At 58.4% G+C, this 15,928-nt stretch overlaps 1 protein-coding gene across 1 annotated transcript; it reads left to right on the forward strand.

The window, feature by feature from the left end:
- The first annotated feature begins 4,260 nt into the window (after positions 1 to 4,260).
- C1QTNF5 (C1q and TNF related 5) lies at positions 4,261 to 9,626 on the forward strand. Its single transcript, XM_074936819.1, has 3 exons — positions 4,261 to 4,539; positions 7,505 to 7,731; positions 8,133 to 9,626. The coding sequence occupies exons 2-3, from the start codon at positions 7,512 to 7,514 to the stop codon at positions 8,648 to 8,650; spliced, it is 738 nt and encodes a 245-aa protein (XP_074792920.1). The 5' UTR covers positions 4,261 to 4,539; positions 7,505 to 7,511; the 3' UTR covers positions 8,651 to 9,626.
- The last annotated feature ends 6,302 nt before the right edge of the window (positions 9,627 to 15,928 follow it).

Raw genomic sequence — 15,928 nt, forward strand, 5'->3', positions numbered from 1 at the left:
CTTCGGCGGTGCTGCCTTCAGAGCTGGGCAGCTGGAGAGGGGCAGCTGCTGGCTGAGAGCCCAGCGCTGAAGACAGAGCCGCTGTCAGCAGCAGTGCAGAAGTCAGGGTGGCCTGGTATGGTACATGCTGCTGCTGGTGGGGCGCTGCCTTCAGAGCTGGGCTCCCCCCAACAGCTGCCGCTCTCCGGCCAGCCAGCTCTGAAGGCAGTGGAGAAGTAAGGTGACAATACCACGCAACTCCCTTTTGGGTCAGGACCCCCAATTTGAGAAACACTGGTCTCCCGCCCTGAAATCTGTATGGTACAGGGTAAAAGCTCATAAAAGACCAGATTTCACAGTCCATGATGCATTTTTCATGGCCGGGAATTTGGTAGGGCTCATAACAGGGCTGGGCTGGGCTGCAGGGAGGGGAGGAGCGGGGGGGTTGTTTGGGAGATCCAAAAGCCAAGGAGATAGGATCTAGGCCCCTTTGTTATCCGAACCCCTCCCATTTCAGGGGTGAGTGGGGATGGGGTTCCTGGCTGTGCATCAGTCTGGGCCCATCTCACCCAGAGCAAAGTGGGGGTATTCTCCCTCAGCTGTAAATACTGAACCCCTCCCCAAGCTGGAGAGGGTGGGAAGAACTGGGGAGAGGGTGGAAGGGGCTCCACTCCCGAAGAAGGGGAAGGTGGATTCTGCTCTGGAGCAGGGGCAGGCCATAGCTGGAGCTGCCAGCTGGGTTTGGACTCCTGGCCTGACTCCTGACCACTCCACTAAGGCTGGCTGTGCCTTAAAGCCACAAACAAGCTTCTCCTGACCAAAGACAACATCCTGTTTTCCCATCCACTGGGAGGATCCGCAGGCCAGTGCAGCTGGCTGAACACCACCCCTGTGATCTCGAACGCTGGCACTGCCACTCACCAGGCCTGGGATGTCCGCTGGGAAGGGCACAGAGGGGCTATCTCTGCATAGGCTCAGAGCAGGGCTTCCCTCTGCTAGAGCACAGCACCTGAGAATCCCTGGCACCGAGATGTGACCGCGCCCTCCCCCCGCTGGTGCACAGCTCCCAGGAACCCTGGCACCGAGACATGACTGCACCCTCCCCCCGCTGGTGCACAGCTCCCAGGAACCCTGGCACCGAGACATGACTGCACCCTCCCCCCGCTGGTGCACAGCTCCCAGGAACCCCGGCACCGAGACGTGACCGCGCCCTCCCCCCGCTGGTGCACAGCTCCCAGGAACCCCGGCACCGAGACATGACCGCGCCCTCCCCCCGCTGGTGCACAGCTCCCAGGAACCCCTGGCACCGAGACGTGACCGCGCCCTCCCCCCGCTAGTGCACAGCTCCCAGGAACCCCTGGCACCGAGACGTGACCGCGCCCTCCCCCCGCTGGTGCACAGCTCCCAGGAACCCCTGGCACCGAGATGTGACCGCGCCCTCCCCCCGCTGGTGCACAGCTCCCAGGAACCCCTGGCACCGAGACGTGACCGCGCCCTCCCCCCGCTGGTGCACAGCTCCCAGGAACCCCTGGCACCGAGACGTGACCGCGCCCTCCCCCCGCTGGTGCACAGCTCCCAGGAACCCCTGGCACCGAGACGTGACCGCGCCCTCCCCCCCGCTAGCGCACAGCTCCCAGGAACCCCTGGCACCGAGACGTGACCGCGCCCTCCCCCCGCTGGTGCACAGCTCCCAGGAACCCCTGGCACCGAGACGTGACCGCGCCCTCCCCCCGCTGGTGCACAGCTCCCAGGAACCCCTGGCACCAAGACGTGACTGCACCCCCTGTGCTACATTACAGCTCACAACCTCATTCTGCCTTTGCATATTGCAATAACGCCTTGTTGCCAAGTCTCACGAGAGAAAAAAAGCAGCACCACCTTTCCAAACAAGCCCTGCCCGGTTCAGAGGGAGGACTGTGGGGGGTGTTTCTACAAATTCCATCCTTTGCAGTTCTAGTTTTGTTGCACACATTAAGTTACACATTAAAAATATTAAAATAATACGTGTGTGCACTTCCATGATTTAAAAAGGTCATTCTTGCTCTTTCCATCCTCCATGCTCTCTGTTGCCTCAGTGTGGTACATTCCCGTATTGAATCGCTGGAGCATATCCTGGTGTGGGACAAAAAATTCGAACATAGGATGTGTCAAGGGGCGGGCCACAAAGTTCATGTCTTTCGGTGTGTTTTCTTCATTGAACGGGAGCAGGGATAGGAGGATTCTCAAATTCTAAGGAAGTGTATCACCCTGAAACTGCTCACCATGCCTACAACCACATTTAAACTATAGCCTCGTGTTGAAGTCACCTATTGCAAAAAAGCCCGAGTAAGCACCCTCCAAAGGAAACAAGCCCCAAACCCCTGCAATCCGCAACTCTCAAAATATTTAAGCTGCTTTTTGTAAAAAAAAAAAAAAGCCCACCAGAGTAAAACCTGCTGCACATGTCCGCAGGAGGGGGAGAGAGAATTCTTCACTCTATTTACTTCTGGGGGGCAGTGGAGGAATTGTTACTGGTGTCAGGAAATCAGGCAGATGGACTGTTTCAGCCCAATGCCCAGTTGTGTGTTTTCTCTACCGGGAGGGTCTGCCTCTAGCTCTGAGAGTGGCCCATTCAGTTCTTAGCCTCTGCTGCAATTGCCAAAAGGAGGCAGTGTGACCGAGCAGTTAGAGCGGGACTGGGACTTCAGGGGTCTATTCCCAGCTCCGCTGCAGACTGTCTGGAGAAGTCACATGACTGTCCCCTGCCTCCGTTTCCCCACCTGTAAAACAAGGATGCTGAAGTTGACCTGCCTCCCAGGAGGGTTGTGAGGATCAGTGTACGGCTGAAAGCACTAGACCAGGACAGAGTCTCGCTGTCATTAATTTCTGCTAGGGGTGAGCCGGGCTTTTCAGTGATGGGGACACAAACCCATTGGGCACACAGGTCTTTAGCTGGCTGCTTCCCCAGGGAATTCTCCTTGGCCGGAGAACCTCTTCCCCCAACCCCATGGCAGGCAGAGCTGGGGCGAGAGCCGCTTGGGCTCCGCTCAGAGCTGAAATGAGTTAAATAAGCTTTCAAAGGCCTGCCTCAGGCACTGTGTCCCGTGCTCCAGCGATGGGGGAGAGAGAGCTTCACTCACACCTGTACTGGCTGCCCTGGTGGTTTCCTCCATGTTCCCGGCCTGCTGGCAGCATTGCGTCTCTGTATCCACCTGCAGAGCTGGCCGTGGCCTATTCCCTGGGATTGCAGGCACTCGCAGATCAGCTGCACCGACTCCTGCTACGCTCAGCCCCAGCTCCCAGAGCTCAGCATACCCTAGAGCTGGGGAGCCCCAGGCCCTGGGTGAAGGGGAGCACGGGGGCTTTACAGCCAGCCTCCAGGCAGAAAACTCCGGCCTGCGGAAGCGATCAGGGACCTTGCTGGGCTCCCAGCGTTGCTGCTGTCCGTCCGGCTCGCCTGCTGTCCAAGGAGAAACCTGCAGCGACCTGGGGAGCTGACGGAGAGAAATGTGAGCCCAGGCCAAGTAAAAGGTCTCACGCGGCCTCTGGAACCACAAGGCTTTGGCCGGTGTTTCACATTAGTAGGGGAGAGTGTTTGTGTGTTGTGCCAGCGAGGGTGTGACCCCCACATGCATGTGTGCACCCCACGTTTGTGTGTTGTGCTGATGGGTGCGTGGCTCAGTATTAGGGGTCTGTGCGTGTGGTCCGTGGCTTTAGAGGTGCGTCTGTGGGTAGTGTTTGTGCATGCCATGTGGTCTTTGCTGCTCGCGTGTGTGACATATACAGTAACAATCGGTGCGTGGAGTGTGTCCCGTCCGTGGGTGTGTGGTTTAGTTCGTGTCTCATGATGTCCCTAAGCAGGACTGAATTGCGGGAGCCCTCACACCCTTTGGTCTTCGCTCCCACCTGCCACACCCACAGCCTCTCCTCCTCCAAGACCTTCCACAAAACACCTGCCTGGCCCAGACACCCCGGTGCTCCCCTCCAAGAGGCCGGTTTTCGGCTTGTTTCGCATTCCCCCTCCTTCCCCAGCCCTGTCACTGGGCTCCGCTCCGCCCAGAGAAAGCACCACAAAAATGAACCAGCCGGTTTCTGGTATGGCAGCACTCCCCACAGCACAAAGACTGGCCTGATGCTTCCAGAATGGGGGAGCTGACATATTCATGGCTACTCGGGTGAACTAGAGGATGTGACCCACCTCCTTCACCCTCCTCTCACTTTTCCTGTCTTTCCCTGTTCTGCCATTCCCCTCTCTCCTTTTCTTTCTCTGCCTCTTTCCCTCAGCAGCTCCTGCAGGGTGATGTGTTAAGTCAAGGGGTTTTTCGAGTCAGGTCTGTGGTTCTGTCTCTCCCGCCCTCCTCCCACTGGTGACAGCATTTCCGACACTGGGATTTTTTTCCCCTCCTCTTGTAGCTCTTGGCTCTGAAAGTCACTGATTTCCTTTGGAGTTTGGGAGGAGAGACACAAGGAGGGGAAGGGGTGCGGGAGAGAGACAGCCTTTCCTTGGAGCTAAAGTGGTCAGGAAGAGCTCACAGGACAAGGGGACGCAAAGCCGGCGCAGCAAGAGAGCCGGGATACACAGTAAGTAAAGCTAACCAGCTCCAGCTGCTCCTAACAAAGTTGATGGTGTAGCTATGCGGCCAGACGGGCCATGGGATTTCCCTCAGCAACTCGGCCAGGCCCGGGAGCTCGGCTGGGTCCCAACTCCAGTCATGACACATTCCAGCGGCAGGCTCTGTTTTCCTTCTTTCCCTTTTATTTGGAGAAAGTGGCCTGCAGGAGTCCGGAAGGGGAGAGACCTGCTCCCCAGTGGATCCCCGCTTACCCGGGCGCTCCGAGCCAGGCTGGGGAGAGGCCTGTATGTGGCAATGCAGGGGAGGCCAATGCTGAAGTGAGTTGGATAGCAGCCCTGCTTGGGGGAGCGAGGGGAATACTAGCCTTGCAGGCAGGGGGAAGGGCTGGGTTCTGGACCCGCTGGGAGGGTGGTAATGCTGCAGAAGCTGGGAGGGTGTCCCCACACTCCACAGCCTTGGGGGGCGGGGAGAGGCGCTACCCTGCCTCTGGGTGCGGTGCTGAAGCCCCTGGGTAACGCACCATGGAGCCGGGAAGGGACCACAGTTGCCAACTTTCATGCTGTAAATAAGCACCCCGACTTTCACAATAAGCCAAAAATCAAGCTAAGCCCATTTCAAAACAAGGCCAAAACAAGCCAATCCCTAAGAACCCCAACACTCTAGATCCCCGCCCCCCGGTGTGAGTCAGGGACTGTGGTGGGCCCTCTGTGCACCCCTGGCTCTCTCCCCTCCTTGCCCCTGCTTGCCGGGAGCCTATCAAAAAAAAGAAGCAACAAGCTACAACAAGCGATAAGCTACAAGCCAAAAACTAGCCACCAAGCAACTCACAAGCCAATTAAGCCAAAAACAAGCCCAGTTTCTGGGTTTTTTTCACGGGTCTGGAAGGGTCCTGGCCTCACGCCCCGTGTGAAGGGAGAGTTAGGAGCGTGGGAGTCACCGTCAGCACAGCAGGAGCCCCCTTGGGGAAAGAGCGCAGCATGCGGGGCAGAGGGACCCCTAAAGCAGCAGTTCTCAACCAGGAATCCGGGGCCATCTGGGGGGCCGCGAAGCAGGGCCAGTGTTAGACTCCCCGGAGACCAGGGCAGAAAGGCGAAGCCCCGCTGTGCAGAGCTGGAGCCCGGGGCCCTGAGCTCTGCCACCCGCAGCTGCAGTCGAAGCTTGAGCAGCTTAGCTTTGCGGGGCCCTGTGTGGCGTGGGGCCCCAGGCAATTATCCTGCTTGCTACCCCTGAACCCCGGCCCTGGCTTTTCTGTGCAGAAAACCAGGTGTGGCTGCACAGCTGGGCCAGGGAGTTTTTATAGCATGTTGTACGGGGGGTGGGGGGCTCAGAAAGGAAAATGTTGAGAACCCCCGCCCTAGAGGGCAGGAAATAGAGACAGGATCCTTGACCACAGCCCACAAGCACCCACATACCCCACACTCACAACCCAGGACACACACAGCCCACTACCAACCACACACCCCACAGCTCACAGCCACCCACACACTCCACGCTCACAACCCATGACACACAGCCCACAACCACTCACACACCCCACAGCTCACAACCACCCACACACTCCACGCTCACAACCCATGACACACACAGCCCACTACCAACCACACACCCCAAGTTCACAACCACCCACACACCCCAAGTTCACAACCCATGACACACACATCCCACAACCACTCACACACCCCACAGCCCACAACCCATGACTCACATAGCCCACAACCACCTACACACTCCACGCTCACAACCCCCTACACACTCCACGCTCACAACCCATGACACACAGCCCACAACCACTCACACACCCCACAGCTCACAACCACCCACACGCTCCACTCTCACAACCACCCACACAGCTCACAACCACCCACACTCTCCACGCTCACAACCCATGACACCCATAGCCCACAACCACCCACAAACCCCACAGCTCACAACCACCCACACACCCCACACTCACAACCCATGGTACACAGCCCACAACCAGCCACACACCCCACAGCCCATGATACACAGAGCGCCCAACCACCCACACACCCCATATCCCACAACCACTCACGTAAGCCACAGCTCACAACCACCCACACGCCCTACAGCTCACAACAAGTGACAGACGCAGCCCACAACCACTCACACCCCACAGCTCACAACCCATGACACACACAGCCCACAACCACCCACAACCCCCACAGCTCACAACCCATGACACACACAGCCCACAACCAGCCACACACCCCACGGCTCACAACCCATGACACACACACCCCACAACCACCCAAACACCCCACAACTCATAACCCATGACACATACAGCCCACAACCACCCATCCACCCCACAGCCCACGACCATTCACACACCCCACAGCTCACAATCACCCACACACCCCACGCTCACAACCCATGACACACACAGCCCACAACCACCCACATCTCACAACTACCCACACGCCCCATGCTCACAACCCATGACACACAGCCCACAACCACCCACACACCCCACAGCTCACAACCCATGACACACAGCCCACAACCACACACCCAGCCCACAGCTCACAGCCCACAACTCACCACATACACACCCCTCAATCCAGCTCACAACCCACCATGCACATACCCACCGCATAGCTCACAGAACACTATCCACACAACTCACACACACACACCCCTTCCAGCCCAACACACACACCTGGCCCATTTAGCCCATTGTCCTCCCTCCTGTCATGCCATGATTCCCAGATACCCTGGTGAGGGGCAGATTGGACTGGACTGACTGGGCTCGTGGCCTACCCATACCTCCCTTCTGGGCTGGATCGCTGGTCCATCAAGTCCGGTGTCCAGCGTCTCTGGTACCCAAGCTCAGTCGGAGCGCTGCTGTGGAGTGAGGGGAACCTACAGCCCACAGACCCTAATCAGAGCTGTCAAGCCAGGGCCTCCACCTCTCAGCCTGCTAGAGACATAATGGTTCACTCTGCTCCCAGCCCCTCCATGGCAGCTGAGATGAAGCAGCTCCTCTTCCTTTTCGGGCTGATCGCCAGTTCCATCCAGATCGAGGACAACAAGATCCCAAGCCTGTGCTCTGGGCAGCCTGGCATCCCAGGCACGCCCGGCAGCCACGGAAGCCAGGGTCTTCCAGGCAGAGATGGACGTGACGGCCGGGACGGAGCGGCCGGGACACAGGGAGAGAAGGGAGAGATCGGGCAACCCGGTAAGGAGACCTCCCTGCTGGGGAATGCACCTGGGACTGGAGCCCAGCTCCCCATGAAGGAGGATCCAGTGGCAGACCCATGGCTACCGCACTAGACCAGTTGGGTTAACCAGCCAACCAGATAGATCCAAAGGGGCTAAGCACCAGGTGCAAAGTCCCTGGGTCTCAGTCTTTATCCTTTGAGGGGGAATAAATAAGATGCCATGTAGTTGATGTGAGGGGGGAGTAGGTCCTGTCTGCTCTGTTTGGTATCCATGACATGCAACCAGGGGCACAGATCCCATGGTGATGGGTGTATCACGAATTAGATCCAGAGATGGATGGGCTGGCTGGTTATTAGTGGCTCCAGTGCACTGGGCGTCTCTCCTGCCCCCTGTAATGTTCTCTCTCCTCGCCCTCAGGAGTCCCAGGTCCCCGAGGGGACAGCGGCAGCCCCGGCATGAATGGTCTGACTGGGGAGAAGGGGGCTCAGGGGGAGTGCGCGGTGGCTCCCCGCTCAGCCTTCACCGCCAAGCGCTCGGAGTCACGCAGCCCACCCCTGGCGGACCAGCCCATCCGCTTCGACGTGGTGCTGATCAATGAGCAGGGCCACTATGACGCGGACACGGGCAAGTTCACCTGTGAGATCCCCGGCGTCTACTACTTCGCTGTCCACGCCACCGTGTACCGCACCAGCCTGCAGTTTGACATCATGAAGAACGGCCATTCGGTGGCCTCCTTCTTCCAGTTCTACGGCAACTGGCCCAAGCCCACGTCGCTGTCAGGCGGCGCCCTGGTGCGCCTGGAGCCGGAGGACGAGGTGTGGGTTCAGGTCGGGGTGGGCGACTACTTCGGCTTCTACTCCAGCATCAAGACGGACAGCACCTTCACCGGCTTCCTGGTGTACACCTACTGGCAGAACTCAGCTGTCTTCGCCTGAGACCCGGGCTGCCCGGGGCGGGGGGAGCGATTGAGTGCCGTCCCCGCGGCGCACAGCCCAAACCCCATCACGTCCCCTGGGGAGGGACCCCCAAGAGGCATCAGGGTCCAGTGGCCTAAGCATGGTGGGTTCTTCACCATTGACGCTTCCCACTAATGCGTACAGTGGGGATAATGATGCTTCCCTACCCCGGGGGGGTGGGGGGCGCTGTGAGGATTCATTAGTTAGTACTGCATAAGAGCTAAGTATTCCTATTATCACTGGTGCATGAAGTTTGGGAGGTCTCAGCCCAGCCCATCTCCTGGCTCCCTGAGGGACGCGCTGTCTGTGCAATGTAGACGCAAGGGCGTGGTTATTGTATGTCGCTGCCCGTAGCCATTTAGTATTGAAGCATATTCCCTGTGGTGCGAGCGCTGCATCCCAGCGGGACTGGGCAGCATCCACGGCACAACCCCCCTAGTGTCTGTGGGGCTCACTCGCCCCATCTCAGCAGAGATGCCAAGGGCTGGGTGCGCCGTGGGCACTGAACTCCCTGCTGCACCCTCCCTGCTGTGAGCAAAAACAGGCTCTTCAGGGGCTTCCAATGCACAGACCCAGACCCTCAGCTGCTGTAAATCACACAGCTCCTCTACGGAGCTTCAAGACTGTACGCCGGCTGAGGATCTGGCCGGATCTTCTTCCCACTTACACCCATGGGGATACAAAGAAACCCCATTGAAGCCAACGTGGGAGCTCCAGGCGGACCCGGTTACAATGGACTGGACCCTGTTCCCACTGAGCGCTGCCGTTTGACAAGCAGACACCACGTGTGGCCTGACTCCAGTACCCGCTGGACCTGCTCCGAGCACACCCTGCACAGGGCCACGGCTGGGACGTGGAGCAGGAGCTGGGTTGACAGGCGGTAGGTTTGCCAGCTAAGTCACCCAACCTCATCTGTGCTAGGAGCAGGGACCACTCTGCTTTCATGCCACCCAGACGTCGCTCTCACAGTGTATATGACCTCCCTGTGAACCCTCAATAAATGGGCTCTTAACTGTTCATCAGCTTGTTAGCGTGTCTGCTCTGGAACGCATGTCGGGACACGATCATATGTTTGGGTTCTTGGACATTCATCAAAGCTTGTTAGCATGTTGTATGCCCGTCAGGGCATGTTTGTGTGCATCATCTGTATGCTCACCAGGGCATGTCTGTATTATCAGCTCACGAATGCATGACCGAGTGTCATGTGTTTTCTCTTGTATGCAAGACTAAGTGTGTTAGGATCTTCTCTTGTATGCATGTTAGTGCATGTTAGCCTGTGTTGGCTCCTGTATGCACATCAGGGCATTCGCATGTGTCCGCTTTTTTGTGTCTTTCCTTGTATGTGTGTGAGGGCCAGTTCCTGTGTCTTCTCTCCCAGGTAGGTTAGGGTGTTAGCATGTCAGCTCTTTTCTGAGTGTCAGGACAGAGGGACACCAGCAGCAAGCCCCATTTACAGACACTTTTGTCAACGCTGCCTGCTCCTGCAGGCAAAGGCTGTCCCTGCTTGCACCCAAGCTGGCAAGGCCATGCCCTTGTGCTTTGTTGGCTCTGGCGCAGTTTTGGGCAGATGCACAGAGCCCTCTCTCCCCTAGGGGGCACCAGCTCCCCACATTGGGAGGGTTCTTGGGCAAAAGCATCAATTCAGCAGAATATCAGGGTTGGAAGGGACCTCAGGAGGTCATCTAGTCCAACCCCCTGCTCAAAGCAGGACCAATCCCCAATTTTTGCCCCAGATCCCTAAATGGCCCCCTCAAGGATTGAACTCACAACCCTGGGTTTAGCAGGCCAATGCTCAAACCACTGAGCTATCCCTCCCCACACCTAGCTCCTGATTCTGTTCATTAGCAGCCCCGCTGCCAGGCTACGACACACCCCACATTCTGCACAGCAACAGGGCGTATCAGCCAGCGCCTTACGCGCCTCTCAGAGCAACCTGCCAGGTGTGGAAGTCAGGACTCCCGGGTTCTAGTCCCAGCTCTGATATTGACTCATTTTGGGCATGTTGTTTTGCCACTCCATGCCTCAGTTTCCCTTCTGCCCCCCGGGGCTCACCCTCTTCCGAGGGCTGCCGTGAGGATTAGTGGAGTTGGGAGGTGCGTTGAGATCCGGAGCTGGAACAGTGCCCTCATTCTCTGAACTCCAGAGCTCCCCCGGAGAGTGACGCCTGGCTCCCCTCACTGCTTCCCTGGGGGCAGGAGTTGCTGAGGCAGCACTGTCTCACTTCCCTTCCCTCTCTCCCCTTGCAGATTTCCAGTGTGAATGTTGTGACCTGGCTCAGGAAAAGGTCCCTATTTTTAGCAAGGGAAGGAAGAGCCCTCTGCGCTTCTGTCCAAGATAGCCCTGGTGCTACTTTTCTAAATTCCACTGGATCGCGCCCAGCTGGGGACTGCTTCCCATTGTGAGAGCATGGAAGGGGGACAGCAAATGAGTCTGGGCCCTGTGAGCTCCCAGGAGGGAGCAGGCATCATAGATCTCCCCGAGAGGACAGCTGTGCTCATCCAGCCTGAGCTCATGTGGGTCACAAGCCTGAGAATCAGGGCTGCCCAGACAGGGAGCAGAGCATGGGAAGAGGCAATGCATTTCATCCCCCTCTCGCCTGCCTGCCCTGCTCAGGTGGTGGGCTCTTTACATGACCTGCCAAGCTAAGCGGTGCTAGAGAGCCCCAACAGATGGTGAGTATTAAAACATTGCAGGGGACAGCACCCAGCCGTCTGTGTGCAGTGCCCAGGTACCAGACTGAATGCTTCATGCCCCCCGTCATGAAAAAGCAGAGTTTGATTCTGTCATTTAAAAGACCCTCCCAAGAAGCCACTCGGGCTCAGGAACGAGCCAGGCCCACAGAACAGGGAGGGGAGCAGTGTTGGGGGGCAGGGGAGAAATTGCTAATATGGGGCATTGACAGTGTGATCTGGGAAGGGGGACGTGACAAGGGAGTGTGGCCAAGTGGATAGAATGAGTGGGAGATCGGACTCCTGGGTTCTATCTCCAGTCATGGGAAGGAGTCAAAGGGTTGCAGTGATTAGAAATGGGGCACTGGGAGGCAGGACTCCTGGGTTCTCTCCCAACTCTGGGATTTGAAGGTGGTCTGAGCAGGAGAAAGTTAGAACTCAACTCCTGAATTCTGGTCCTGGCTCTGCTGCTGCCATTGTGGAGGGTTCAGGTACATTTTGGGGTTGGTTGAGGGGAGAGTTAGAGAATAAGGATGAATTGGGGAAACCCTAACAAAATCTTATTAGTGTATCTCCCATGCTACGCCCTGCTGCGGTCATTGATGGCCTCAGAGCTCCACAAGAGGGCACCCCTCTCCTCCCATGAGCACATCCAGGAGCAGTAGGTTTCCAGGTGGCCTGGGGACGAGGAGCAGGGCCCCATGGGGAGGAGAGAGGCCCAGAAAGCTGGGCAGGGGGGAAGGTCAGACGAGGAGCCAGTCTGCAGGGAAGAGGGCTGGGGTCGGGGGCTAAGAGCAGGAGACCCGGGAGTGGGAAGAAGGCAGCAAGGTGGTGGTACATGTTCCTCCCTGCTGAGGATAGAAGTTGGGCGTGGAGGGTGCTGGCCAGCTGTGACGGCAGCCGGACACTGGACAGGCAGGTCCTGAGGCTCTGGGCATAGACAGACACCCCATGCCCTGCACCACCTCCATGTCCCTGAGCTGCAGGCTCTGAAAGCAGCCTGGGAGCATACACTGGGTCTGGGAAGGAGCATGGGTTAGTGCTTAGAGCGGTGACTGTGAGCCAAGCCTGCTGGGTTCTGTCTCCACCGCCCAAGACTCCTCTACCCCCAGTCCTTTCCCTAACCTCCTAACCAGAAAAGCCGTATTCTGTGCCCTGCCTGGTCTGTTCTGCAGCCCCCACTCCTGGGCCAGGGTCCCCCATAGGGCCAGCCCAACAGGGTGCCCCCTGGCCTCACCTCTTAGCCTCCCAGAGTCCCCGGCTGTGATGAGCCAAGAGGCAGAATGCGCCTCAAGGAAATATTAGCCCAAGGTAAATAAGCCACCCCTGCTCTGGTTACCTGCCCAGAGGGGAGCTAGGCAGCAGGACAAACGGATGGGGGGCGGGGAGGAGCCAGGGCTGCTGCCTATAGGGAGAGGGGCTAGGATCATTATCCAGGGTATGGGCACTTCCTACCTCCCCACTGATCCTCCCCAAGGCCCCAGGCCAGCACACACTGCCCTAAAGAGCTGGAGGGAACCCTGCCAGACAGTGCTGGGGAGCTCCTAGCACTGCAGTCCCAGGTCCCCCCCAGCAGAAGGCACTGGAGGGAATGGCACTGGGGCATTGCCCATAGGGGAGCGCTCTGCTGCTCCACCCCCAGGGCCCCCCAGCAAGAGGTACTGGCAGAAATAGTGTCTCTCCCTTCCCCATCCCAGCTATGAACGCCAGGGGTCTGTGTCCCTCTGCTATGCTAGCTGGCAGATCACCTCTGTCTGCAGAGAGGAAGGCTGGGAAGAGGGGGCAACAGCACCTGGAGCCATCCCAGGGAGGAGAGCTCTCTCTGGGGACTTGTCAGATGCCTCATAGCAGGGGCTGCCATGGGCTGAACATCCCCTTCCCACTGTCCAGCTGAGTCCCAGGGGGGTTTGCAGATTAAGCCGAAGTTGGGGCCCAGGCTGAGGAGCACAACATCCCCTGCTAGGTGACCGAAGGCCCCTTTGGGGCAGGCTTCAACCTCAACCCACAGCAAGAGGGAATAGGGCCACCTGCATCTGACTGGGGACTGTGTCACAGGGTGCTTGACTCACCACCAGAGCGCCTCCTTCTGGCCATATCTGGGGATGAGCTCTGTGGGTCAAAACCCCTTCCTGCAGGGGGCACTCCATCACTCCTCTGGGGCTGGCTCTCTCAGGACTTGACTGCTCCCACTTCACGACTTGCCCCTTCCCACGTCACTGTAGTTTCCCCTGCCAGGAGGGGCACATTCTCAAAGTGTCTCAGGACCCACCATCCCGGGCAGTTTTCTCTTTCACGGCCCCTTAACAGCACCACCGCGCTGCGGCAGGCCAGCCCTCTACGCTGGGTTCCAGCCCAGGACCCTACAACAAGCAGCCAGGATCTGCACAGCTCTGAACCATACTGCTATATCCCTAAGCTACAGCTTGCCTCTCCTTCCCTCACCCTGAGAGGCTACAGGCCCCTTCAGCAGGCAAGCTCCTGGGCTTTATATGGGCCCCTCCTGTTCCTGTCCAGCTGAGCCTCATCCCTAATTAATTCTTGCTCTGCTCCTTGGTGCAGCCTGAGCTGGTAACTGGCCCACGTGGCCAGGCCTTGTGTGGAGTGGACACCCCATCACAGGCCCATGGGCCGCATAGGATCTCACAGGAATGGGTGTCACTCAGGGTCCCATTTGGCTCATGTCTGTCCTGAGACATAGAAATTGCTGCTTGTTAGAATCCCTGCAGCCAACACCTGTGGGTACAGGCTGGTGGGCTGCCTGGCAGGTCTTGGGGGTCCCACACTGGACCCCTGGGCTGCCCCTGACCAAAGCTCCCGGAAAGGGAACACAGGACCCGAGCAACTCTGCTGCTGTGAAGGCCTCAGCAGCGTAGCCCTGGCAGCAGGACCAAGGGCTCACTGCATTAGCGAGAGCAAGTCTGGCTTTGGCGGCTGCTCCCCGCAAAAGAGCTTGGAGCCACTCCGTCTAGCTGCTGGTGTGAAATGAGCCAGAGGCCAGGCCTGGCTGGGAGCCATTCTCCCCTGTGGAATGAGCTGGGCAAGTCTCAGTCCAGTTCCTAGCAGCCGCAGAACCACTGGCGCTAACTGGGCCTGAGTCAGGAGCGGGCCAAGGGCTGAGCAGGCCAGGGGGATGGACCTGCCCTCTCTCCCCAGAGGTGCGTCTCCTCCAGCTCTGGGCTGAGGCTGGCACGAACAAACAGAGGGCTTCCTTCCAATGAAGGCCTGTGCAAGGGGCTGGGAAGCTGTGGACTCCTGGCCCGGAAGCTCCGGAGCTGGAGATTGCAGCCGGCCTCCCAGGCCGCCCAGAGGCATGACTGAAGGAATTCTAGCCCGATATTCCCCTCAGTGGGAACCAGCATGGAGTGCCCATTGAATCCCCTGGGAGAGGCTGCTCCTGGGGCTGCCCTGGCTAGTTCGTCCCTATGTGTGGCAGGCGCTTTCCAAAGTGGCCACTGACTCCAGCTGACTCCAGTTGGGAGCCCAGGCTGAGATGCCCTGGGCCTGATCTTGAGTAAGTGCTGAGCCCCTGCAGCTCCCGCTGACAGAAGGGAGCCCAGCAGCTCTAGGCTCTCTTGGTGGGCACCCAAAATCAGTGACCATGCTTGAAAATCCTGGCTGGACCCCAGGGCTAAGCTCTCCAGCCCCGAGTGCCCTCATGGGAGGGGGCCACACACCAGCTGGGGAGACCTTTAACCAGAGCTCCAGGAACCTATGGGCTATGAGACTTCACAGCTCCCCCCAGATTTGGGCTCACCCCCTCTGAGTTTCATGTTCATTTAAGATGCCCCTGGTCCCCCAGAGAAGCAGCCAGGTACCCTCCTTAACCCAGAGCTTTCAGTGCTCCCAAGGGCCATGGACCCCTCCCAGTGGATGTGTCTGACATAGATCGTTGTGGTGGAGTGCAGTCTAGTAGTTAGAGCGGGTGGAGTGGACACTGGGAGGCCTGTCTCTGGCAGAGAGTGGGGTCTAGTGGTCAGAGCTGGAGATTAGGATTCAGGATTCCTGGGATCTATTCCCAGTTCTTCCACTGACTCACCATTCGACCTTGGCCTTAACCACTCTCTGCCTCAGTTTCCCCATGGGTAAAATGGGGATAGTGCCTTGCAGGAGGAGGGAAGGGGCACTCTGGGACTCCATGGGTTAATGTAAAGTGCTTTGAGAGCCTAGGGGGTGGGTGCTACAGAAGAGTGAGTATGTACCGGATGTGACGGGCACGGGGTGCTGCCACAGAGGTGCCCCAGCACGGGCCTCCGACCCTCCCTCCCTCCGGCTCTGGGGCTGCAGCACAGCAGTTGGTGCTGAGGTGGGGGATGGTTGCAGAGTGTTAGGGGGCTGCTGGGTGCTCACTGCAGAGCCCCGGGTCCCCTAGAAGCTAGGCTGGGACTGGTTAGCCAGAGCCTCAGGTATCCGAATGCTCTGGCAGCAGCACCTCCTTCCTGGAAGCGGCCTGAGGACAGCAGTGGACTTACGACTTATGCCTGCCTGGGTTTGATCTGTTTCCGTAAGTGGAGCCACCTGGGGGCTAAATGGATCCACGGATCGATGGCAGGAGCTGCTTGCTCTTGGAGATGGACGAGCCTCTTTTGCA

This window comes from Natator depressus, chromosome 22 (assembly GCF_965152275.1).
Source record: "Natator depressus isolate rNatDep1 chromosome 22, rNatDep2.hap1, whole genome shotgun sequence".
NCBI classification, from domain to species: domain Eukaryota; kingdom Metazoa; phylum Chordata; order Testudines; family Cheloniidae; genus Natator; species Natator depressus.

Coding starts and splice junctions, on each gene's coding strand:
- C1QTNF5 (XM_074936819.1), top strand. CDS start 7,512: ATGGCAGCTGAGATGAAGCAGCTCCTCTTCCTTTTCGGGCTGATCGCC. Junction 7,732..8,132: donor GGGAGAGATCGGGCAACCCG/GTAAGGAGACCT, acceptor CCTCGCCCTCAG/GAGTCCCAGGTCCCCGAGGG.